Here is a 27174-nt window from a genome sequence, read left to right on the forward strand (position 1 = left end):
GGTGTCAAGTCATACTTCAGCAGGTATTGACTGTTCAACGTGCCTATCCGGGAGTGACCGGGTTAAAAAGTTTGGTGGTGAGCGGGATTGAACCCGGGATCTCTAGGCTGAGCTACGCAAGCACTATATTCTCTAGATCTCTAGAGCAAGAATTACTCCATTCAATATATTGATATAAGTATTAAGATCGTGAAGAAATTATGGGTTTTTTTTCATAAAGGATAGCAAAACGCATTTACGGGGAAAAATGAGCCAACAAGCTAAGCCTACCTTGTGTGGGAATGTCTATTCCTGAGATGAGAATCTAGCCAGATATGATGGGTCTATCTATATATATCCTCTCTATGTTTTTTTAAGAGCCCCTTTGTGGATCATGAGCTACATAAGTTAAAAAGTGTACTCTCAGGAAGCTCTACATTCCTGCCCTGCCGACTCGTTTGAAAACGCCTGAAAAACCACTTCGTGTGGCTTGGCCCTAAAACTAATTCAAGTTTCCAATTTACATGATCGAGGAACTACATTCGGTTTTTGCACTGGTTGCTGCACGATACTCAACGTTTGGCTTACTATGGGTGAGAACAGAATCTAGTTTATCGTAAATTGAATAAATGAGTGTTTATAACAACTTCAAATATTCTTTTTTGAATTATTTTTTACGACACTACAGTGTAGTTTTTTAATAATAGTTCGGATTTTTACATCAATTTTCAACACTGCTGTCTTGATCTCGTTGTAATTGGCAGGTAGTCGGACCAATTGACCGCTTCCTATGACAACGATCGGGCAATGACAACAATATGAAGACAGCAGTGTTGAAAAAGGATGTAACAATCTTAACTATAAAACTAATGTTGTCAAAAATAATTTAAAAGAGATTTATTAACAAGCAGTATATAATTATATCGAGTGACCTGGCTGGCTCAGGTCTGGTGTCAGAGTTTTCAGGTCGCTACTGATCAATTTCAGGCCCTCTAACATGACCTAACGACTGATTTTTAGGCAGCCGGGACCGACGACTTGACGTATCCTTCCGAAACACGGGAGTGGCCCGAGATATCTTGCCCGGGCCGGGATTCGAACCCGGGCCTCTGAATCATAAAGCCAGCATCTGATCCACTCGACTACGGCCACTCCTTAACCACAACTAGCAGTTCGTCATGGACAGTGAAATAGATGAGCAGTTTTATTAACTTTTAACTTGTTCACTGACAGGCTCAACTCACACTTACGCGACTCAGGCCGAGAAGAGACTCGACTCTAGTCGACAGCATGTGAAATGGTGACCAGACCAGAAGATTCTAGTCTCCGCGACGTCACCATTTGAAAACACATGCTCTCGACTAGAGTCGAGTCTCTTCTCGACCTGAGTCGCGTAAGTGTGAGTTGATCCTAACTCCTCAAATAAACCCATACTTTTGGGAATGTACCTATGGAATAAATTATGAGAGAAGTGATAATAAGCGAAGAAGTATTCATGTTTCTTACTTGATAGAACGGTGAGCAGAAAAATGTAGTCAGAAAATGTGATGAGTCCGGAACTGCCCAGCTTATAGAAGATGCTGTCTTCATCGAGAGCCAATTCCAGCTTCATATGCACGTTCTATGCAAAGAAATATAGAATTATAAATAAATTAGGTTCAACATAAATTCTCAAATCTGATTCAAGACCAAAAATGTTCTAGAAATCTGGAGAAAACCATATTTTTTCTATTATTTTCCTGATATCCACTAGCAGTTTTATAGATTCAGATTGGTCTATGGAAGTGTATTTTCGAAGTTAATGCTCCGGTTTCACAAGAGCCTGTTAAATTTTAATCGTGATTAAATGCTTCGAGAACCAATCAGAGAAGTCATCTCTACGGAAAAGCCTTCTCTGATTGGTCGTCGTGGCATTTAATTAAAATTTAACAGGCTTTTGTGCAACCGGGCCTATGAATTATGAAAGTCTCTTATTAATTAAGAACCAATGAAAAGTGTAGTTCTAAGAAAGTGTAGGGTAATGTAGAGAAAATATTATGAGCTTCGTATTCGGCGTTTTTCAATTACTGTTATCACACTAGGGCCCGGTTTCCAAGACCCTTATTAAATCGAAAAGATCATTAAACCTATAGATTTGATGGTCAATTAGATTCGGTAATTGTCCCAGAAACCGGATCTATAATTATTATAGAAATACACTATTTGATTGAATTAAAATGACAATTCATTAATAATATTATTGAAATGTATAAGAATTCAAAGATGCATTCAACAAACGTTCATATTCATTGAACTTATTTCCTGATTCATACTCTACTTTTCAGATACTGATGCTTTAATATTATACACATATAATGGAGAACTGAATGAATTAGTGGAATGAAAATCCAAAGGGCAGTCATTATTCTACCTACATGAAGGTATTCGATCTACAGTATCAGGATACAGCCTGACTAGGTACTTCAAAATAGTTTTAATTTCATGTAGAATTTTGAAAATAGCTTTGCAATTCCAGTTATTTGCCAGTTAAAAACAAAAATGAGTGGAGTTATTTTTATCGATAATCTAATATAATTTTTATGGTTACTGTAATAAAATCACACTTAATTCGACTTTCAGAAACACAATTGATAAAACACTACTTCAGAGGAATTCATTCGTTTTTTTGAAAAAAGTTTTACAGTGGCATTAATCTAAATTCCTACTTCAAGTATCATTCATTATTAATTTGAACCTTTTTGTTTATCTAAATTCAATAATAATTTTTCTTAATAAATTATGGATATAATTTGAATAATGGATAGCCATTATAGGCTACTACTTCATAAGGACACACATTTTGAAGCCAAGACTGGAAATCCCATGCAGCTTAAGCACTATTGAGCATAAATTAAAGCATAAATTTAACAAAATAGTCGCAGTAATAGAATAAAATTGATCAAACATCACTAGGTATGTCACTACATCTAGAAGTATAAGAGTTTGATGGAGGAAGGGCCCATATGCAAAAACCATGTTTTGAGAAAAACGCTGTGAAAGATGGACCTATCAGCGCTCAAACGCTTGACATTGACACTGCCTTCTTAAAATCGTCGTCGCATCGTTCAGAAAAAACATAGAGGTATGAAAATTTGTAGACATATAGAGAAAATGGCGGCGAACCTATTAAGCACTTTAACGGAAAAAGGGTCTGAAGTTCTTAGTGCCCTTTTTCCATCAGACTCCTCTATTAAGCATGTATGCATTCTAACTATGTATAGAAATAGTTTGCTATAGATCTAAGCAAGAATGAGTTACAAGCGAAAGATTGAGATTTTGATACTAAGGGCCAGTTTCCCAGCTCGGGATTTAGCTAAGTTCTAGACTTTAAACAGCTGGAGTGAGGAAATTAGCTTTCCAAAACGGGGCGTAGTCGCAGTTTTTATAACAGTAGTCGCAGTATTTATTTTCTCATTTCTGTAATTGGAAACGTTTTTCCTTGACGAAATTAAACATTACTAAATAATTCAAAACAGCTGAAACTTTACATCATTCTCTCTTTATTTTATTTTGTGTTTAATTTTCTAGTTTTTTGAAATTCAATTCAAACGTGACTACGACTACGCCCCGTTTCGGAAAGCCTATTTTCTGACTCCAGCTGTTTAAAGTCTAAGACTTAGTCAAATCCCGAGCTCGGAAACTGGCCCTAAAAGATTGTTCATAATAAGAGAGCTAATTCATCAAATTCTTGAAACAAGTATTAAAAAATTCGTGTATTTTTTACATCTTGCCATTCTGTTAGTATTGATAACTCTTTCAAGTAATATAATTATTACTAATAGCAGAATGAAGTGGATTTTAGTTAATCATTCATGCTAAACACAGCAATAAACCATTCGAAAGCCAATCAACATTCGCAGTATATTTATCACACAGAAAAAAATCACACGATCAACAAAAAGCATGTATTTACTAATAGAAGAATGTTCAAACAAACTATATGAATATGTTTTAGAAAGCGGAAGGTATTAATTTGAAGAAAGAGAGAAAGTTAGAGAAGGAAAAAGATAGAGTAATACCTCTGCATGGTTCTGGAACAAGAGAAACGAAGAGGAAAAATACAAAAATGGTGTAGTAAGAATAAGACAGAAGACAGGTGGTGAATTACAGTATTACAGTATGAGGTCTCTCTTATTATTTTAAGCAATGGTTATGGTTAATTAGTTAAATAAGTAGGAATCTTTATTAATAGGAATAAACGTGATTGATAGAGTCAAGTGTTTTATTTGAGAATATCAGGCTTGACAACAAATTAACGTTTGAAAAACATGGGGAAAGCTTATTTTAAATTTGAACTAATGATGGACGTTTTCTATGATGAAATAAGTATGGGGAAAATTTAAATTTTTGGCTTAGGCTACAATGTAGTATGTTAGAAACAATGTTTAAATGAATATTATTAAATAAAACAGTTTAAATTATCACCGCCAACATATTTTAATACTTGAAATTTTCTCAATAATTATTCATTTTCATGATTTCATTAACTTTTTAATTTTTTGAATAGTCAATATTTTAAGCTACAGCCCAATCCTATACTATTAAACGAGCAATTTCTGTTGATATGTTTAATATCGGGGCAGCGAGTTTCGCTTGTTATTTTTATTTATTAATAAACAGAACACAATTCTCTAAAATGATCGTGTTTATATTTTACAGCTGGCTATACGTCAGCTTATGAATTTCGGGGATGCGATATTTTGATCTTCCACAGAATCACTCGCTCACTTTTCACTATCCATAGACGATGAAAGTCTCAGCTGTTTCAGCCAAGGATGAATTATCCTTTTAATGTCGTTCAGCGAGTTTTCCCAAGGATGAGACCTAGTGCAATCGAATTTTATATCATAAACCAATTATGTTCCAAATTTCGTGAAAATCGTTAGAGCCGTTTTTGAGATCTGTCGAACATAAATAACCAGATATAAAAATATAAACACACATACAGAAATTGCTCGCTTAATATAATAGGATAGGATATGTTTCTATAAGATTCTCAAGAAATTCAGAACATAGTAAGTTCATCATCATCATTATTGGCACTACAGCCCATGTAGAGCCTTAGCCTTCACAACCACATCCTTCCACCCCTCTCGACATTCTGCTGTTCTTCTCCATCTTCTTACACCCAGTCTTCGCAAATCCTCTTCCACATCGTCAACCCACCGCTTTCTTGGTCTTCCTTGTAGTCTTCTTCCTCCGGGTTTGCCTTCCAGCACCATTCTTGGTACCCTCCCTTTCGGCATTCTGCACACATGACCAGCCCATCTCAGCCTCATATTTTTCACAACAGATAAAATACTGGTCTCTTCGAACAATCTTCCTAGTTCCTCGTTTGTTCTTATCCTCCATATTTCATTTTCCTTGATTGCTCCAAAAATTCTTCTTAAAATCTTTCTTTCCCATCTCTGAAGCAGACCTTCTTCTCGTGTAGTCAAAGTCCAAGCTTCGGCCCCATATGTCACTATTGGTCTTAAAATTGTTGTGTAAATTTTTATTTTGCCTTTTTTTGACACATTCTTGGACTTCAGGATATTCTGCAGGGCGAAATACACCCTATTTCCGGACATTATCCTAGCATCCACTTCTTCCGCTACATTATTCTCTTCCGTTATTAGGGTGCCTAAATATTGAATGACTTCACTTTCTCAAAGGTTCTACCCGATAACTGTATCTGTGTTCAATCATTCACTGGCCTCCTGGACATAACCATCACTTTAGTTTTCTGCATATTAATTTCCAGGCCTACTTCTCTTGCCTCATGTTCCAGCTTTTCATAGATCTCTGTCAGTTCCCTCCTGTTTTTTGCTAGTATGGTCACGTCATCTGCATAAGCCATTATTTGGTACATCCGGTTGAAGAGTGTGCCCCCGGGGTTGTTGGTGGTCACCTTTCTGATAATATTTTCCAGCACTGCATTGAATAACATGGTTGACAGCACATCTCCTTGCCTCAGTCCCCTTCTTACCTCAAAATCATCTGTAACACTTCCATCAATCTTGACCACAGCTCTGCTTCCTTTAATCGTCATACTTATAAGACGGATCAGCTTTGTGGGGACATTTAACTCCCTAAGTGCCTCATATACTTTCACCCTACTGATAGTGTCATATGCCTGTTGGAAATCAATATATAAATGTTGCACGTTGACATCAAACTCATAACATTTTTCCAGAATTTACCTGATTGTGAAGATATGGTCGACTGTTGATCTTCCTGGCCGGTAACCACATTGATACTCTCCAATATTACATTCTATCAATGGCGTCATCCTTTTTGCTAGAATTTTGGCAAAGACTTTGTACAGAATACCCAGTAGGGTGATTCCTCTGTAGTTTCGGCACTCCATTTTGTCCCCCTTTTTATGAACTGGGCAAATTATACCAATGCTCCAATCTTCTGGCATTTTTTCTTCTAACCATATTTCATTGATTAGAGCATGCATCCTCTGTACAAACATGTCCAGAAATCCATTACCAGCCATTCCTCTTCCATCATTACTACCACTAAAGAACACGGTCCAGTCTCCACTCTCCAAAATTCAGTTCCCTGGCCATCTCATCTCCTGAATTGCAGCTATTTCAACCCTGTAAAATTCTAACTGTCGTTTCAATGCATGTAGTGCTCCTGGTCTTTTAAGTGTTCTAACGTTCCATGTTGCTAAAATCAAATCCATATCCTTTTTCCTTTTGGTGCATTTTCCTTTTCTTTTGTTTCCGTTTTTATCCTATCCAATCCGAGGCTGTGTTGTGTTATTCTCAACGTGTAAGTTTATAATATAAAATTTCGATTGCACTAGGTCTCATCCCTGGGAAAACTCGCTGAAGGACATTAAAAGGATAATTATTATTCATCCTTAGAAAAACAGCTGATATTAATTATTTTGTCGTCTGTTGATGATGGAAGTGAGTGAGAAAGTTCATGTGTGTGGGACTGTGTTAAAATTATGACTCAGCTGTTGAACTTTTGTAATCATTCAATCAGGTACTCAGTGCCGGTTGCAAAAAAACCGGGTTATTTTCAATCCTAATTAATTCCAGTAGATCCATCTTTTTGAAATGGTCTTCTCTGATTTGGTTCACTTGAAATTAATCAGGATTAAAATTTAACCGGCTTTTGTGCAACCGGGCCTTTGTGAGGGAATTTTTCGCATTCCTCTGGGAATTAATCTCAATTTACTGTGATTAGATAGAACATTTCTGTATGAACTATGAATGTTATTATAATTTCTTCTTTCGTAATACATTTTTTATGTTTTTGTACTCCAGAGCGAAGCTCGGTCCCCAATATTGACTTCATAAAAGAAGAATATTTTTATATTATAATTTGATTCATTATTATTAATTATAACTATAATTGGGGTGTAATCGGTGATTTAAAAACAGGAGTAACTTAGTGTAAACATACCCTATTTTTACATCATTTCAAGTGGATTATAATTCTCCAGTTGATTAGGAAGTTAGGATAGTTGAAAAAATATAATTAGACGCTTGTATATCATCCCCTCCGTAATGTAGAACAGGTTATATAAACTTTTATAAATTAAATTAATCATCCTCAATATTTATAGCAATATTATTATGATATAATTTTAGAAAAATTAACGTTAAATAATTTAAAGTCATTCACAAATTTTATTAATGATTTAAAGTTTTTTTTTACTCAAGATTTAAAGAGTTTGATTATTTATCTCAAGTTTATCCCTCTGAGCAAAATACTAGTATCAGATACCAAGAAGGGGTAGATAAGAATTCTTAAAAGATTGTTCATAACACTAGGCATGCCTCAATAATGGTTGAGAAAAAAGATGAATGACTTTGTAGAAACAATTAGAAGCAATGTGCTGTTGGTGGTTATCATTTGTGCTCAATTGAGAAACATTTAGAGGAAAGAGATAGTGTTAAAAAATTAGAGATTGAGATAAAATATCAGAAATAGAGATTCAGATTCTCAAAGGGTAGTATAAATATAACAAATAAGGCTAGTGTATAAATATAGACAAGATGGTTGGAAAACGTTTTGCATAACAATGACCCTAGATCATAGAATGAAGATAAGGTATGAACTTCAAGTAGCCTATTTTTTATATATATTTACAAGATACTGGACTCAAGTCTCAACGATTTGTGGTATATTGGTCGTGAAAGGATAATATTATATGAAATTCATTAAAATAGAGAGAGAGAGAGAGAGAGTTCTCATTAAAGAATATAGTACACATAAAATAGCAAACACACATTTATGACATATATCGAAACTATAACACAGATTACAACATCAAATACATATATAATTAAACATGATGATCTAGCTTCATTCTTTACATTAGAAAATCATGAGGAATGAAAAAAGAGAAACCTTGTTAGAAGTGGAAGAATGCAACTGAAAACGGTTTTCTTGGAAGATCAAATCAAATTTATTGGTCAATCCAAAAACATTTTGAATATTGATAATATAATTTAATTGATATTATATTTATTTATTCATTTTGAAAAATTGCAATGTTATTGGTATTTCAACTATTATGTGAAAACTGTGAGATAACTATTATAAATCACAAAATTTATAAAAATGACATAATCTTTCTCATGGTTTTCTCATACAAGAGAAGCGATCATATTTTATCATTAAACACCACATACCAGACAAATTCACACACACATACAGCAACATAGATACAACCAAACATTCGAAAAATAATTTTAGGGTTTCAAATAAATTTGTGTACTCTAATCACATCAAAAATTAGAATGAGAAGACTTGTAGTGACTTTACTGTAGAGAAACTTTAAATAACATATATTTTGGTAGTAGCATTTTGTATTAATGAGAAATGTACGAGGGTAGGCTGATAAGTAATGCACAAACGTTTGTAGAGCATAAATCAAGTAACCCACAGAAGCGAGTCTGGTGGCATGTGGAAGTTATATTTATCCTCTACACGGCTGCGTAGTTTGAAGGCGTTGCGTTCATCCAGTTTGGTTTGGTTATTTTTGGTAATGGTGTCATGTTCTGGTGTTATGTGAACGCGAATTAAACAACGCGCGGTTATTGGATTTATAGCTGCTGAGAAAAAGAATCCTAGTGAGATTTATCATCGTTCAAAGGCTGTTTACAATAAACAGCGGCGATTGGAATGCGGTGAACAATTTTTTAAGCGCTGCCGTGAGGAAGAAAACGACTTCATAGAATAGAATATGTTAATCCACCAATAAATACAATTTAATGTACATTAGGTGTCGTCAAGAATAACATCTTATAAAACTGAGCCAATTCATACACATCTTATCATCACTGAAAATAAGTATTTATTACATCCACGGGCAAATTGAAGAATTCTTCTACATTATATAATGGGTTCTCTGTTAGCAGCTTTTTAACTTATGTTTTGAACGGGCTTGATTCATATTTCTCACACTAACAGGCAGCTTAATAAATGCCTTGGTTGATAATATTCTATAATTATTGCCTTGAAGTTTTTTTAGCCTGACAAAAGGAACATTCAGATGACATGCTTGTCTAGTGAAATGCCTGTGTATCTCAGACCTACATTCAAGAACATCCAACTCGTCCCTGACCATGACCAGGAGTTGCATGACGTACAGGCTGAACACAGTCATAACCTCCATCCAGACAAATATTGGACGACAATGAGCAAGGTAGTCAGCATTGGCCATAAGCCTTACTACTTTTTTCTGAAGAAGCAGCACCCTACTACTATTGGCTGCTCCGCCCCATAGAACAAGCCCATATTGAATCAAACTAGAAGTAGGACGTCCTCAAATATTGCTGAGGAACAAGAGTTCTCAGACGTCTCATAAGAAAAACCACTCTACTGAGTCAACCACATAACCGGTCAATGTGGCATGTCCATGTTAATTTTGTATCGAGAACAATAGCAAGTAACTTAGCTGAGGTGATTTCATCTTTTATATTTTTCAAATTGACTTGGTTTTTTCTCGATTCAATAAGAAGTAGTTTGCCTGAAACCAAGAAGAAATGTCGTTTTGAGCACCAGCCATCCTTTCCTTTAAAATATCCTGATTTGCATCACATGAAAGTAATGATGTGTCATCAGCATAGCTCACTATCCTACTGTCCACACTCACTGTAATATCATTTGTCATGATTATAAAAAGCAATGGCCCCAGATTCGATCCCTGTGGAACGCCATATTTCACATATCTTGGATGAGAGAAGACACCATTAACACAAACCGTCTGTCTACGACCAAATGTCACCAGGCTCGCTTCTGGAGGTTATTTGGTTTTTACTCTACAAGCATATGTGCATTACTTATCAGCTTACCCTCGTACCTTCTTCGAATACAGAAATATCAATCTTCATTTGAAGAAGTCATTATTTGTATCTCTCTTGTGCAACATGTGAAATGCTGTATGTAATAAAATGTACTGTTGAAACCCCCAATATGAATATGAATCGGTCTTTTAAGGATTTCTGTAAAATATATTCTGTTTAGAACTCAGTTTTAACTCACCTGGAAATTATGAAAAAATGTAATTTACATGTAAGCCGATTATGTATATGTGTGGGGTCAATGTACATTAGTGTTAGTCAGATTATGTAAATATGTAGTGAGAGATGGAAGGATATTGAATTTGAGTGGATGCTTCTTACCTTCGGGTCGTATCGTTTGTACTGATCAAGTCCAAGACCTGAAATAGGAACATAAATGTATTAATTATGAATTTGGAGAAAACTTTTTTGCCATAATTAGATCATGCAAACAGAGAAAGCAATTAAAGAGCATGATGTTGCCAAGTCAATTGAATAACGAAAATTTTTGAAGAGAGGTCATTACTAATTTAAATACTTTCTTTTTTAGATAGATTTAAATTAAAAAATTTCCATCGAGCTGTTTACCCTGTTGTTAATATTTGCAGTAGCAGAAGTCTTCGAAGTGATTTACAGCATTTGGTTTGGATTTTCGTTTAATAATAATAATTCTTATTAAATTAGACATTCATGAACCTGATTCCTAAACTTGGTAAAAGTGAAGTATTTCATCTCCTTAATTTCCACTTACTATCATGAAGAGTTTTTAGGAAAAAGAGATATAGAACTAAACCTACTAAATACAGGAAAGTAACTGCACTTGATATAATAATTTACCTAAATATAGTTTTTTAACCTTCAAGATTTTAAATTTAGATGAATGACTGTTCATTGAATTTTCAGTAGAAATCTTCAATTTACAAATAATAATGAATTTGGAAAGATAATGAAGCTGAAAATCAGCATAATATAAAACTTTTAGGAAAATCCATTTAAATTTCGAAGAATTGCCTACATACAAATTATTCATCTTCTATTATCAAGAAATCTCATTACAAAATAGTAAAAAGAAATATAAACTACATCAAAACAAGATATCACTTCAACAACACTCCGTTACAAGACAAGCAAGCATACACTAGTCTAATCAAGAATTAATTAAGATTCTAAAGCCGTGTTTACACCAAAGTTATAAACAAATTGTTAATAACTTAATCCTTATAGATTATATTAGATTTAACGGGACTTGATAAACACATATATGGTCATCATGTATATGATAAGTTATATCCAATCTAATAGAACCTATAAGGATTAAGTTATTATCATTTTGTTAATAACTTTGGTGTAAACGCAGCTCAAATTGACAAAACAAACATAACCTTTCTAAAGTGAACAATCGAAGAAATTAGGTTGGTATTGTGGAATAAAATAAAAAAATACATTTTCAATACTTGTAAAAATAGCATCCATTACATGACAGAAGAAAGTGATTACGGTAATTTACAACAATGAACGTATTTCGAGAAAAAAATCAGCAACCAAGACAAAAGAAAACTATTACACTGAACAGAGGTTGATAATAACTGCATGATGTAAACGCAAGAGATAAAAAGCAACAAAACTAAGCTAATATTAAATTATAAACAAAACAAAATTTAACATGGTACAAAATACATTCTATCATCTCAATGCACTTGGTTATGATTTATTAATCGTATACATTGTTTTAGTATGGCAAACAGTTCCAGTCCCATATTATGATAGATACAGTACAGCTGCGTTTACACCAAAGTTATTAACAAAATGTTAATAACTTAATCCTTATAGATTCTATTAGATTGAACATAACTTATCATACACATGATGAATATATGTGTTTGTCAAGTTTCGTTCAATCTAATAGAATCTATAAGGACGGAAAAATAAACATTTTGTTAATGACTTTGGTGTAAACGCAGCTTCACTCAACTGATACCAGACTTTGTGGGGTAGGTTAGGATTTCGAATATTAATGCAACCAAAGCTCAAGTGAGGTCAGGTTAGAAAACCACATGGTATCACACAATCCATGCTTGTGTTAAGATGCCAAACCATCCACCAATGCAATGTGATTTAGGTTATATACAATGCATTAAAAATCTAGAGGTGAATGTTAAATATTTTTCAGTTAAAAAAGGACAATCTATAGACCGGTCCTTACGTTCAAACGTAGTGTACCTTTCTATAGCGAGGTCCACGTTATAATGACAGTATTTGATTAGCAATGGTATTGATATCCTAATTCAACAAAACAGATAGCAAAAATAGAAAAACAGAATAAGATATATAGAAAATAAGATAAACAGAATTTGAATGTATAAAATCATTGTGTTGTGTATCAAAATTGATATGATACTGTATCATATTGATTTGATACTGTATCATGTGTGGTGATTCTTCTTCTTCTTCTCCTTCTTCTCTATCTCTTTCTCGCTTTGCTCTGTTGCTAAATCGTCTTTTAACAATGTAGAATTCATAATTAACAAAATATTTCATATTAATTAAGGAAATTCATTATGAAATTCTAATTCATTCTACAGTCTAATTAAATTCAACGACATTACAGTCAATTAGACAGTAGTGTCGTTGAAAAAAGTTCAAAATTGTATATTTTTCAATAATTTTATAATGAATTTTCATGATTAAGATGAAATATTTTGCTAGTTAATTTATAATTCTACATTGTTAAAAGACGATCCGGCAACAGAGCAAAGCGAGAAAGAGATAGCTCTATCCGCTTTGTTGAATGATAGACAAGGATAGCAATATTATTTCTAATTCTAATCAAACAATGCCATTATAATGTGGACCTCACTATATAGTGTTAAAACTTGATGAAACATATAGCAGTTCGGAATGGATAAAGAAATTCAAGACTATTTATGATCGTTTATGGTCTTTAAATCGAAGATAATAGAAAGTCAAATAACTATGTAACATCTTTTATTTATTTATTTTTTTAATGGTAATGAACTGTAATCAAAAGGAATATATATTTTTGTATTTTATTGTAGATACTCCCATATGCGGACAAGCTTTAAAGCTTTGCAAATGTGTAATTTAATCAGAAGGATTCATTAATATTAATTTTTAATTGTTTATTTGTGTATTGTATTATTACAAAAACTGTATTATGAGTTTTTCTGATAAATAGAATCATTATTTCTATGACCATACATATTATTGGGTGATGGGGCACCGTGGCTGAGTTACAATTAACAAAAATTAAGGTTGAGCTGAGATTTAAAAAGAAGCGTTAGTGTAGGATAGGTTAGTGTAGGTTAGGTTACCATCAGGCTGTTTGAGGCCGGGTGTCATAGATCGTAGAAAGTCGTCAGGCGTCATGAAAACTTCGTGGGTTTCCGTTCCTGACGCGTGGATGTGCGTCACTTGTAGAGTGGCGAAGTAGCGGAACACCTTGTCTGGAGTCGAGAAGTGTCGTATGCGGTTCTCGTATTCGATAATCTGACACGTGTGCGAGGTAGGTTACAACACGTGTCCCAACACGTGCGAGGTAGGTTGCAACACGTGGTTTAGCATTCCAACAGGTATGAGGTAGGTTCCGCCAACACGTGTGACACAGTTTTGCACGTGCGAGACGAGTTCCAACACGTGCGACAGAGAAGGAGAGTTCCCAGACGGTACAGGAGATCGACGAGTTCCAACAGAGATACAGAGAGAGACAGCCAAGGGGAGAGAGAAAGATATAAAGAGTAGCAGGCAATTTTACATGCGAGCAAATTCATATATTCATATTGTTTATATCATTATATTTTTAATTTTATACACTGGTGGAGCAAATTCGTATAAATAAAGACCAAGCTTCTATTAATAGATCCTATCTTCTATTAATCTTGGTTTAATATGGAACGTTAAATCGAAGAGAAAGCATTATCTATCAATATTTTTAACGCTTGCCAATAATGTTGTTATTCAGGTTTTATTCGATTTATCAAGTAAAATCATGTTACAAACTATTTTTTAGCATAAAAAATATGGTCTAGATAGGGAATATGGACGTTTATGGAGCAGAGGAATTCTTTCAACTTTATATATTGAGTTACTGTTCATAAGCCTAGTTGAAAAATCTTGGGTTAACTTTAGTTTAAAATCTTTAGTGAAGTCCACGTTATTATGGCAGTATTCAATCAACATTGGTGTTGCTATCCTTTTCTTTCATTCGATAAAGCAGATAGAAATGTAATTAATAAATAAAATATTTTATATCAATCATCAAAATTTATTATTTCCTTATTGGTTATCCATCTTGTTTTCACTATTATCATTACTATCGTATTTCATAAAACTTTAAAGTGAAAAAACACTCACATTCTTTGATGTGGCTGGTATTGCACATTTTCAAGCCAAACAGAAGCTGGCGTATTTAGGGTTATGAGGGTGAGATTTGGTCAGATTGGGGGTGGAGGGGAGTTTTGGCGGTTAATGGAGGAGGATTTAAATGGGTTTGTCAAACAGGGTTTGATTGAGTACTTTATTTATGTAGATTACAATATATACTGGCTTATACACTTATATACAATAGCTTACAATACAGCAAAATTATAGATGAATTTACATAATATAGACTAAGAAAATAATTATTGAACTGTATATGATATGAAAAAGCAATTTGTAATATAATAACTATAGATAATAATTATATTGTTATGCATCTACATAAATTGGCGGAGCTTTGGACATATCAATGTCCATTCTTCGGAAAGAATATTAAAAATATCCTTCCCCACTAACTCTCTACCAAGGGTGTGGGAGGAAAAGTTGATTTGGTTATTTAGAATATTGTTTGGTTGTTGTTTGGTGTTCTTGTATATTTCAAACTGTTCTAGTATATTTAATTTTCTGTTTTTGTGGGAATAGTGGAGTATTTCGAAATTGTTGTTTATGTCAGGGTGTGTGTGGTCAGTGGAGATAATGTATTCTGCAAAGGTGGAATCGGAGGATTCAAAGAACACACTAGAGCCATTTACCCATCCTTCCTCCATTCCACCTTTGCAGAACACATTATCTCCACTGACCACACACACCCTGACATAGACAACAACCTCGAAATACTCCACTATTCCCACAAAAACAGAAAATTAAATATACTAGAACAGTTTGAAATATACAAGTACACCAAACCCAAACAATATTCTAAATGACCAAATCAACTTTCCCTCCCACACTCTGTTTGACAAACTCATTTAAATCCTCCTCCATTAACCGCCAAAACTCCCCTCCACCCCCACTCTGACCAAATCTCACCGTCATAACCTTACATACTTCAGTTTCTGTTTGGCTTGAAAATGTGCAATACCAGCCACATCAAAGAATGTGAGTGTTTTTTCACTTTAAAGTTTTATGAAATACGATGGTAATTTATTATTTATTGATTGAAAGATAAAATATAGATTATTATTTTGAACACGAATGAAAAGTTGATATTACATCGGATATATTTGTATCAGCTACCGTCTATAGAAGGCAGTGGCAAGGCAGAGAATCTGCAACGCTGTTCTCTTATCTTCCTCCACTGCCCCATTATTACGTGGACTTCACTATAGTATATAACTCACTGTTTAAAATGATTGGAACACCCCATCTGTCAGTTATGCGGAAGAGGGGGCTCTTGTTGCTTCAACTTCTCCCAAAACACATGCAATGTTTTGAAGTGTGAAAATAAAGGCATCTATCCATCTATCTTTCTGTTTACTTGAAAATTTCTGGAGAATTAATGGGGGGTTTCAAGTGTTGATGTAATGAAAATGCAATCTTGAGAAACGTATAAATGAGTAAATGGCAATAGTAGCCGAAACATGTAACAAAATAATTCAAAAGGGTACTCAGATTTATATTTTTATTTATATTGAAAAAGTAGCCCTAAAGATAAACGACAAATGAGTAAGTTTTCAAAATGATACAACTATGAATTTCAATGAAAGAGTAGAGTTTTTTATGTGGTATGACTATAAGATGAAGATACGATGAAACAGCTTTTCTTTATGGAAGATCCAAATTTCAAACCCACTACTGTCAAAAATTCATAAGATCACTCGGAAAAAGTACAGAAAAGAGGACGACCATACAAATAACCATTGAACCAACGAAAAGTTACTTTTAAGACATGAATTCTCAAACAAATATAGAAGAATCAAACCAAAATTCCCGAAACAAAATCGAAAAAACTTTTTGTGAGAATGTAATCAGTGCAAAAGCATCATAAGAAGCATAAAACAGTGAGCGCTCACCAAACAAAAAACAAAAACAAACAAAATGCAAACAAAATTCAAAAACAAAATGTTTACCGTCAGGCTGTTTAACATTGGGAGTTATGGCTCGCATAAGATCTCCAGGTGTCATATAAATGTCCCAGCCTTCAGATGTGGTCACTTTTACAGTGGCAAAGTAACGAAATATCTTGTCTGGTGTGGCATACATCCTCAGACGGTTTTCATATTCTATTATCTATAAAAATATTATAGAAAAATAGAATAAAAACAAAATCTAAAAACAAAAATAAAAAGGGGGCTGAAGTGTTGATAAGAGCAGTGGAGTGCTAGTTTTTAGAGGAACGCTATTTATTCATTCATTTGTTGATATATTACAAATCATTTATAAATATGATCAGGAAAAGTAGATTGTGAGTGGAATTTCAATATGAGAATCAAAACTTATTTTGTATTACAGTTTTGAAAGAAATACGTTGAACTTAGAATAGTGAATTCCGTATTCTATTGAAAGCGAAATAGATATTGAAACCCTCAGAAAATAGATTGGAATTAACATTTCAATTTATCAATACCATTATTCTGGACAGTTACCTTATTTGAAAATTAGAATTAGAAACAGTTTTGGGCTGAAAGCTTGTTTCTTCTTCAACTATTGACATGACTTGTGATCAATGAATGAATAGAACTTTAATGAATAAAAATGAAAAGGAAGTTTAAGCAGGAAAAAATTGAGAAGAAACTAAAGAAATGGATGAAATCTGTGCAATGAGAATGAAATGGGTAGGCTACTATGAAAAGGTATCTTTTAGAAAACTAAAAAAAAAAAAAATACTAAATTTAAGCTTGAAATCCAATATTCTTTGTATAACATCTGCAGCTACCAAAACATTTACAGTCTAATGAGTTATGGGTATTTTTACCAGAACTACAGTAATATTTCAATAGAATTTACCAATTTTATAAATTTAATCTTGATAGAGCACAAATATCAAAATTTCCATGAGTTCACAAGTCAAATCACATGTTGGCATGTTATTTGAATTTCAAATTCTTACAAAGATAACAGTAAAAATAAATCAAGCATCATTATTAAACGAAAATCCAAATTAAATGCAGTAATTCACCCCGAAGACTTCTGCTACTGCAAATATTGACAACAGGGTAAACAGCTAAGCTGGACTGACAAATAATTTTTGAATAGTAGCGCTCATCGAATTTCCATCTAGCTGTTTACCCTGTTGTCATTATTTGCAGTAGCAGAAGTCTTCGGGGTGAATTACAGCATTTAATTTGGATTTTCGTTTAATAATAATAATTAATTCATTAGCATTTGAATAATTGCAATATCACAGTAGTTTCCATCTGTAAAAATATGCACCTAAAAACTCAAGACAAAAGACACCTAAAAATATACTTGGTTCCAATAAATTACAACACCAGAGTTAATGTAAGGACTCATCTACTTCGAAAATTTTCTGCCATGGAGTACATAGGAAGCCCTGCTTTCAAAAGAATTTCTGCTCTGCTAAACAGAAATAGAATATCATTGGTTGTTATGGGAGCGTTTAGACGTTTGCAGTCTGCCATGTGTGAACACTTCCATAACAATCAATAGTGATCATCTTCTGCTATGCAGCGCAGACGTTCATTGGAAAACAGGACTATTGAAAAACATTATTGTCCGACTATCAATATTTCTCCAGGTTTCAAATGGAAAAATTGTTGATTTGATCATTTAATAGCAATCTGTATTGAATACATTCCTTCTATGATTTCCTTTAGTAATCTATTGTAACCACTATTTCCTTTGAAAGTATTCTATTCAGATCATAAATACCGGTAACTTTTCCTTGAAAACCACTGGCAAACAATGTTCTATTGGAAAAAAATAAAACCTGATTTGGTATCCTCAAGCTAAAAATTCACTATCTGGTTCAAATATTTGTTTTACTAAATATATCTGATTTAAGAGCAAACTCCTGATTTTCCAAGTTCTCTTGGAATATTGTAATAGAATACTGAATAGATAGTGAATCCAATTTTCAATCATTTGGATAATAATGATGATTATCATATCAGCTCTTATTATCTTTTTAATCAAGTGAACTTTATCATCATTTTTCACATTATCTTTTCAATCTTTTCAGCACTCTATCATCACTGATGAATCAGAATTTTTCAATCAACTGCTGAGGGCAGTGTTAAAGCATGAGAGCACTGTATTCCACAAGACTCTTCAAAATGTAGCCTATTAATAAGAAGTAGTTTAGTTTGAATGTTTGAGCTGATAAAAGTAGAATAAATAATGATAGTAAATTCAAATAAAGCAAATATTAATTTTCTAATGCTCCGATTTCATTTAACTAATCAACTTTCACTCTCAATAACTGATCAATTCATACAAAGGGGGATTATTTCAATCTCTATCTATTATAACAGATTCAAAACGAAATTAGTTGATAAAATACTCTAAAAATTCAAGAATAATACACACCTTTCTATCACGAAATCCTACTTTCTCCTTGCTTCTTCTCTTTTTCTTCCCGATGTCATCTTCGTCTAGTAATTTATCATGTTCTATATTATGTTCTTGAATAGAAGAATCGGCCTTTACAGATACGAGTTGCTTCTTTCTGAAAACAATAATATTGTATCCCTTTTCATTACCGTCACATTAAAAGCTGGATATTCAATGTTTCACGTTTCCCTCAAAATAATAATTATGTAGGTAGGGAGGAGTTATTTCAATCCGTAAGAGCAAACCTACAGTAAGATTGAACACTCAATTCAAAAAGCAATTAGCGAACAGAATATCCGTAAACAATTTCTCAAGGCTAAATAAGCAGGACAACTCTAGATCATTATGAAAGTAGGCTATGGCGATTCAAAAATCAAGAAACTGAATGTATTATATGAAGTTTTAACGGACAATTGTTTAAAACTATAACAGCAGAACAAACATTTATCAGAAAAACGTTTATTCAACAATGCGGTAAGGATCTTTTAAAATGAAAAGATCTATTTTAAAATGAATACAGATTTAATATGATCATTTGTCTGTAATGAGTGCAATATTTATTAGATTAGGCTACCACTTGATCGCCATCTATTGAATAAAATTATGATTTATTAACTCATTAAATTATACAGAGTGAGTCATATGTATGGGAACCCTTCAATAAGTTGGAGACTGTTGTGGATATAATACTGTAACTTTCAGGATAAGTTATTGGTCGAATACTCTACATTTAGACGTACAACTGGATTTGAACCCCTCATAAGGGGGTGACTTAGGGGTTGTAACTCGAATATTTTAAATGTAAACAAACACCCATTGTGTGGTACATCATTTTTAAGGTCTTTATAAAACAAGAAAGATGGCATTAATGGAAATGCTCTATGATACTTGTATCCAAAATGGCGGCTGATTGAAGTTTCAGTTTTTAAAGAAATGAGGGGTTGTAACTTAAATATTTTAAACGTAAGCACCCATTGTGTGGTACATCATTTTTAAAACAAGAAAGATGATGACAACAATACAAATTTACTATGATAATTGTATCCAAGATGGCGGCTGATTGAAGTTTTACGAATCATTCCTTTGAATGGGCTTGGACGCAACTGCATCCTTGGAATTATTCTTTGGGTTTTTCCAATTTCAGGGAAGGTAGGTAGGGGGGGGGCACTCTTTTGCGTGAGTAATGTGAAGAATCATGATCAGAAATTATTCAATTCACAGTTTTAGCAGGGTTCTTAACCACTGGAAATATTATACTCACACTTTCCATATTCCATAGATGATGACACCAGCCGCAATGTATGTGGATACACACTGATATGCCGGCTTGGGAGCATAATGTGGTAGACCGGTGGTGTTGATTTCTTTCTTGAAATATGCTGACTCTGCATTTTGACAGATTCGTCGCTTTGGCTGTGAAAAATGAAGATAGAATAAAAATAAGTTGAAGATTTTAACTATTAATAATATATCATAAGTGAGTAGGTAATTTTAACATTCTATACTTCAAAAATTCTATACTGTGAGCAACTAACCTTTAATTTACTCAAAACAGAGTAAGAGCGGCTGAGGTCGTTTTCCTTCAACTGAGGGTGCTGAAGAAATTTAAATAAAATAGCACCCTTTTGAGGTTGACGACTTATGGCGAGCCACATCTTGAGATTTTACTGAATGAATTATCTTGCTATCTCCCACTGAAAAACAAAAAGAAATGATTAATGACTAAGATCAAACGATTTAATGCAAAAGGCAATACTTTTTCAAGTCAGGTAGAAGTTGAATTAAAGACAACTATAATATTCAGCATATGGATACAATAAATACGAATGAAAGTAATACAATTAGATCATTACTCACAGCACACACACAAGTGTTCAATGAACTCAAGCTTGTTAAATTCAATCAATAAGTTGATGATGAAACGTGACACGAGTATTTTTCAAACAGCAAGTTCAACCTCGTGAACCGAGCAACAAATTAATGAACAATTTGACAACTGCCATATCAAATTTGGCCTAATAACGTTATCAGAAAATTTGAAATAAGTCATTCGGAAACATCACAACATGAAACAAACTCATTCACTTGATTCTTCAATTCAAGCTTCTAGGACTCAAAATGCTGCATTATCATTTAAAGAAGAGCTGTTCATGTGTTCAATCAATATTGGAAACAAATGTCAAAAATGTTGGTAATTTTTCAAAAATATCTGACTGAATAATTGATTAATCTCCAGCACATTGGCAAAGTAAGTTCAGCACCTAGTTCAAAAAGGTGTTATAATCAAGAATGAAATGCAGTTTTAATAGTTTGTACTCACCTCCTTCATATCCAATTTGAAACTATTCAAAGTAAACAAAATTACCTTGAAACCTGACAGAACTACGTTCAAAAAACTATCAAAAGCGAGCGAGTAAAAAATACAAACATAGCCTTCCTCGTTCCTTCCTTTCAATTCTTCTGCATTCAATGCTGATGCGATCTGTAATGTAATAAATTCAGTGTGATCAGCTGGTAACCTACTTTTGCGAACGAAGCCATCTTTGAAAAGGCTAGAAGGAGGGAAGTTTGAAATTGAAAACTAAAGGAGACATTAGCCACCCGGGAATGGGTGTTTTGATGAGCAAAATAAGTAGCTGATCATTCTTTAAAATTATACAAAAACTACAACATGATAATATTTTGATATTAGTAGGAATTAACAATCAATTCTGTCCAATCAAAAGCATAAATATAATATTGAAAAATTAGTTGGTTATTAGAATCCTTGACAAGTTATCACTGTTTTATTAGTCTACAAAATTATTTCCACTAAGTTAATTGATACAGAAATAGCTAAATAGTATACTTTTCAATTTTTTACATAAAAAAGGACACTTGAAAATGGAATGAATGCTGAAAGTATGTGTTTATGTGAAAGAGTTTAAAGAGGGTACCGTACTAAGTTATGTAGCTATTCCTATTTGATTGAGCAATTTGATAGTCCTATTAAAATACTCTATTTTAACACTCATTTATTAATATCAAACAATATTCGTCAATCTATTGTTTGATCAATACACAATCAAACTTTTAAATCAAAAATTCTTAATCTCATCTCTTTTATTAGAGTTAAAAATAATATTCTTTTGAAAAGTATAGACGCAGGACCTCCTATAGACTATGTAGGAGGTCCTGGTTGATCTCAAATAAGTAGTAGGCTATTTTTATGTTTTTGTGAAAGAGAATAAAATTTAGTTGAAGTGAATGATTTTTATGAATGACCGACATGAATTTGAGAAGTGATAAATGGAAAATGAAAAATAATTACAGAGAGAAGTATTAAAATCAAAGAAAACTATGTAGAGTGAATAAGACAACGAAATATCTTGAAAAAATGCAATAACTGAAGGGTAGAAAAGGGTAGGCTCCAAGTAGCATGCATAATTATTTCCAAGACAAATAAGCCATCATCAATATCAAAAGAGCATGCACTCAAAAAATTTCAATCATGATGTTATCAACTACGATTCAATATCAAAAATATCATTGCAGTGATAGCACGGAGATATAATAGACTTGTATAATAACGCTATAATATAATAATTGACACATAACTTTTTTTGTTACCTACGGTACTTGACATAACTTTCTAATGATAAAAGCTCCATGTTGCTCTGTATTACTTTCCGATACACAACTCACAAACAATTATTTAACAATAGAGTACTGTATATTATTCAAATTTCAGAAACTTCACTTTTGAAGAATAAAGGGATTAATTTTATTGAACAGATAAAAAAATGTATTGATGTTGGAGGATTAGGTTGACTAAACTTACTTTTTATTTTACTGTGATCAAAACTAAAAGGCTAGGCGCACACTAGTTAGTCAAGACAAGACAAGACATGATCAGACACGTTCAGTCACAATACTTCACATAGTTGCTTATGAAGACATGTCAAATTGCAATGACTAATCAGTGTGAGTCATGAGCGACAATGTGAAGTATTGTGACTAAACGTGGCTGATCATGTCTTGTCTTGTCTTGACTATCTGGTGTGTGCCCAGCCTTAGCTTTTTAATGAAAATCAAAACTTATGTAAAAATACAATAGAAAAATTATTGTTTCTCATAAACAACAGTACAATATCACAAGAAAATATAAAACAAAGATATATTAAGTTATTATCCAAATTTATAAAATGCTATGGCTCAAAAATATAACAATGTAAAAATACAAAGAAATATTTCTCATTTAATTGGCTCCTTTTACGTATTATCATGGAGAAACAATAGTGTAAGTAGATATCCCATGGTATAGGGCGTTTATGTCGCAACTTTTACTGTTATCCCAAGCCGATTACTGTCGATTATTGTTGATTTTTACTGTTTTGGCCGGATAAGAGTGTATGAACAGCACAATATGAGAGGCTACCAGCGTCATAAAGCTTCACGGGAAAGAACTACGTGGGCTATCGGCTTGAGATAACAGTAAAAGTTGCGACATAAACGCCCTAAGCCATGGGATATCTACTTATGCTATTTTTTATCTATGGTATTATCGCGTATTCTATCAAAAGCATAAAGAATTTCGTTGAACAATTACATTGAACTGAAATACCTGATCATAGGGTGAATGATTCAAGCTTATGAGTAAAGTAGGCTAGGCGCACATCAGTTAGTCAAGGCAAAATAAAACATAATCATACACGTTTAGTCACAATACTTCACATTGTTCACATGTCTAATTGCAATGACTAATCAGTGCGAATGGCGTCATAAGCAATAATGTGAAATATTGTGACTAAATGTGTCTGATCACGGTGGGATACTCACCCTGATTATAGGGTGAATGATTTCAACTTATGAGTAAGGCTAGGCGCACATCAGTTAGTCAAGACAAGACGTAATCAGACACGTTTAGTCACAATACTTCACATGTCTAATTGCAATGACTAATCAGTGTGTGTTGCTTCTTAAGCAATTATGTAAAGTATTGTGACTAAATGTGTCTGATCATGTCTTGTCATGTCGTGACTAACTGGTGTGCGCCTAGCCTTAGGCTGGTCACACACCGATTAGTCAAAACAAGACTAGTCACGTTTAGTCACAATACTTCACATTGCTGCCTATGACGCAACACAAACTGATTAGACATTGCAATTAGACATGACTTCATAAGCAACTATGTGAAGTATTGTGACTAAACGTGACTAGTCTTGTTTTGACTAATCGGTGTGCGCCTAGCCCAAGTATTGACTGTCAGCATACCTCATAATAAACACCAAAACTCACTAGTAGTTCTGTGAATAGTATAGACCTCACGCAGTATTCTCATCCACAAGTACCTGATTGAAACTATAGACCTTATGGAAATACAGCAATAGACTGGCTTCGCCACACATCTGTGTAATCACTAGTCAGCTGATTTATGATGAATAATTTTATAGTCTGATTTTTACGGTAATATTGGCGTATGAAGGAGGCTCCTTTTACCTTTTATATTATCCTTGAAATGCAAAATTTCCAAAAACCTTGTATATACGTCGACGCGCAATTTAAAAAGGAACATACCTGTCAAATTTCATGAAAATCTATTACCGCGTTTCGCCGTAAATGCGCAACATAAAAACATTTAAACATTAAGAGAAATGCCAAACCGTCGACTTGGTATCTTAGACCTCACTTCGCTCGGTCAAAAATTCAATCAACTCTGACACCATGAAGTAAATCTCACTACATAGACGAGGAAGAATGGACGCGTGCTTTTTATGCGCTCTTTTTTATTATTTATAGGAGGCTTGACATCAACGATACAAGCAAATGACCTTGACTAGTATAGCAATAGCAGCCGATCAGTTTGAATGTAGACGCCGGTTAGCCGCGATAGCTACCCACTGCATACATGAACCGAGCAAAACATGCTTTCTAGGAGATTAGGTGAGTTTGAAATATGTACCTATTAAAAAATAACAAAGATATATGAAATTTGATTGAATTCACGAAAATATTCATACTATACCGTATAATGAAGAATTAATTTTAAAGTACCCTTTTTAAAAAACTTTTTTCCAAAAACACTTTACATAAAACACAACTAGGTTTTTTCCAAATTAAATATTATTTTCAGTAGACAAATGTAAAAAGGGTATTTTCAGTACTGTAGACAAATAGAAAAAAATTTTTTGAAAAAAGGGTACCAGTATGAACTATCATTTTCAGTAGGCAAATATGAAAAAAGTTTTGGAAAAAGGGTATGAACTATAATTTTCAGTAGACAAATATGAAAAAAGTTTTGAAAAAAGGGTATGAACTATTATTCTCAGAAGACAATATGAAAAAAGTTTTGAAAAAAGGGTATGAACTATATTATTTACAGTAGACAAATATTAAAAAAGTTTTGAAAAAAGGGTATGAACTATTATTTTCATATAGAGTAACGATTCAAGTAGCCCTACTGGAATACTTTATTGTACAAATATTGAACATTTCAATCTTAATAAAAAGACTAAGTGCCGGTTGCACAAAAGCCTGTTAAATTTCAATTGTGATTAAATTTCACGAGGACCAATCAGAAAAGCCTCCTTCCCCCCAAAAAACCCGCCTATATTGTCCAACCATAGATTTATTAAAAATCGAGATACCGGTTTTGATTGTTACACCATTATCAGTCTCTGGTGAACTGGAAAAATTTAATTGTTCATTGTTTTAATGTAATTAACATTATCAACTTACACTTCATTATTTTTATTTTTACTTGCAACTGCCGAACAATCGTTGTTTACAAAAATGTTATGAAGATTAGGATTAAATAATAATATAATACTTGAAATAAATGTAAGCCTATTCAGAATTTGGCTGAACTCATACGAATAAACTGTTCATCAGTGAATTATTATTATTAATCTTGAAATAGTTATTTTTCTGAATGTATAATACATTTATTTCAAAAGTGTTCACTGTTACATTTGAATCGGAGACATACAAAATTGGTTGAGCTTGAAAAATTGTTTTAGAAGTACGGCAGGCTGTAAACTCAGTTACTAACTTTTATAGGAAACGTTTTTCTAACAAATGAATTTTTCAGTTTTGTATTTTCAACTTTTTGCATACAGAAAAACATTGCTTAGATGCTCAGTCATGATGAAAAAGGGTTGGATTTAGAAATGTATAGAGACAAGTCTAGTCTGCGAGTTATTAAAAGAATATTATAAAATAATAATTCTATATTCTATCTAGGTAATCTATATAATAAATCTATTATAATAATAATCTATATAATAATGATTCTATATTCTTTATTGATTCATACAACAAGTAAATCATCAAAAATGATAGTATTATTATATTCAAGGAAAATAAACTATACCTATCTAGTGAAACTCTGCTTAATGAACACTTATTGTATTATTTAATCTTCGAGGAAAACCCAATGCATTCAAATGAATGATTACCAGTTCAATTTTGGATCTTTTTTGTTCTATCAGTATATATTTATCAATCGGCAACGATTAATAGAGTAAATTATTTTTTGTTGTCATTAAACTCTGAAGATTTTCATAATCTTAGTTTTTTAAACGTACTAGTAGTTTTCTAGACAATATACTATCAATTTGAGCATTTATCTTGTTTTCTGAGATAGGTAGCTAAATTAAAAGAAATGAATCGTTTAATAATAATTATTATTAATTCATTAGCATTTAAATAACTACAATATCTTAGTAATTTCCATCTGTAAATTAAAAGTTCATTTCAATTGTTAAACAAAGCGCAACCAAAACCTTTCTTATTTTAACTTCAAAATTATATCTTTTTAAATGTTATCTGAATTTGGGAGAGAAATAGTACAAGGAGTATCCTTAGTTTTTCTCTCCCAATCAGTGCTTCTTTGTGAAAAATATAAATAAATAAATATAAAATTGTAATTGCTGTTGGGGAAATAAAATAATTCGAGTCAATAAGATTCAAAAAAGTTTTCAACGGTACAAGGATATTTTTCTGATGTTGTAGTTTGCTATCAATCGAGCTAGTACCGGTGTAAGTCATCTCAACAATATCTTGTTTATTCCCACTAAGTTTTTGGTAAGAT

The 27174-nt window shown here is 32.9% G+C and overlaps 1 protein-coding gene across 10 annotated transcripts in view; it reads right to left on the minus strand.

Annotated features, from left to right (window-relative positions):
* The window catches only part of LOC111047759 (calcium uptake protein 1 homolog, mitochondrial), a 71297-nt gene extending 49713 nt beyond the window's left edge, over positions 1-21584 (minus strand). For 3 of the 10 annotated variants that reach the window (XR_005572452.1, XM_039437531.1, XM_039437532.1), the window contains exons 1-8: positions 21424-21581; positions 20639-20797; positions 20365-20516; positions 19080-19218; positions 13646-13820; positions 10656-10693; positions 4038-4049; positions 1486-1600 (exon numbers count right to left, since the gene is read on the minus strand). Coding sequence is in view for 7 of the 10 variants with exons in the window: in XM_039437531.1 (XP_039293465.1) it covers positions 1486-1600; positions 4038-4049; positions 10656-10693; positions 13646-13820; positions 19080-19218; positions 20365-20516; positions 20639-20758 (751 nt within the window). In the remaining 3 variants the exon portion in view is untranslated. Of the gene's footprint in view, positions 1-1485; positions 1601-4037; positions 4050-10655; positions 10694-13645; positions 13821-16660; positions 16821-19079; positions 19219-20364; positions 20517-20638; positions 20798-21423 lie in introns of all 10 variants that reach the window. The other 7 variants (XR_005572453.1, XM_039437534.1, XM_039437536.1 and 4 more) reach the window with 4 other exon arrangements.
* Between the last annotated feature and the right edge of the window lie 5590 nt (positions 21585-27174).

Source organism: Nilaparvata lugens, chromosome 11 (assembly GCF_014356525.2).
Source record: "Nilaparvata lugens isolate BPH chromosome 11, ASM1435652v1, whole genome shotgun sequence".
NCBI classification, from domain to species: Eukaryota; Metazoa; Arthropoda; class Insecta; order Hemiptera; family Delphacidae; genus Nilaparvata; species Nilaparvata lugens.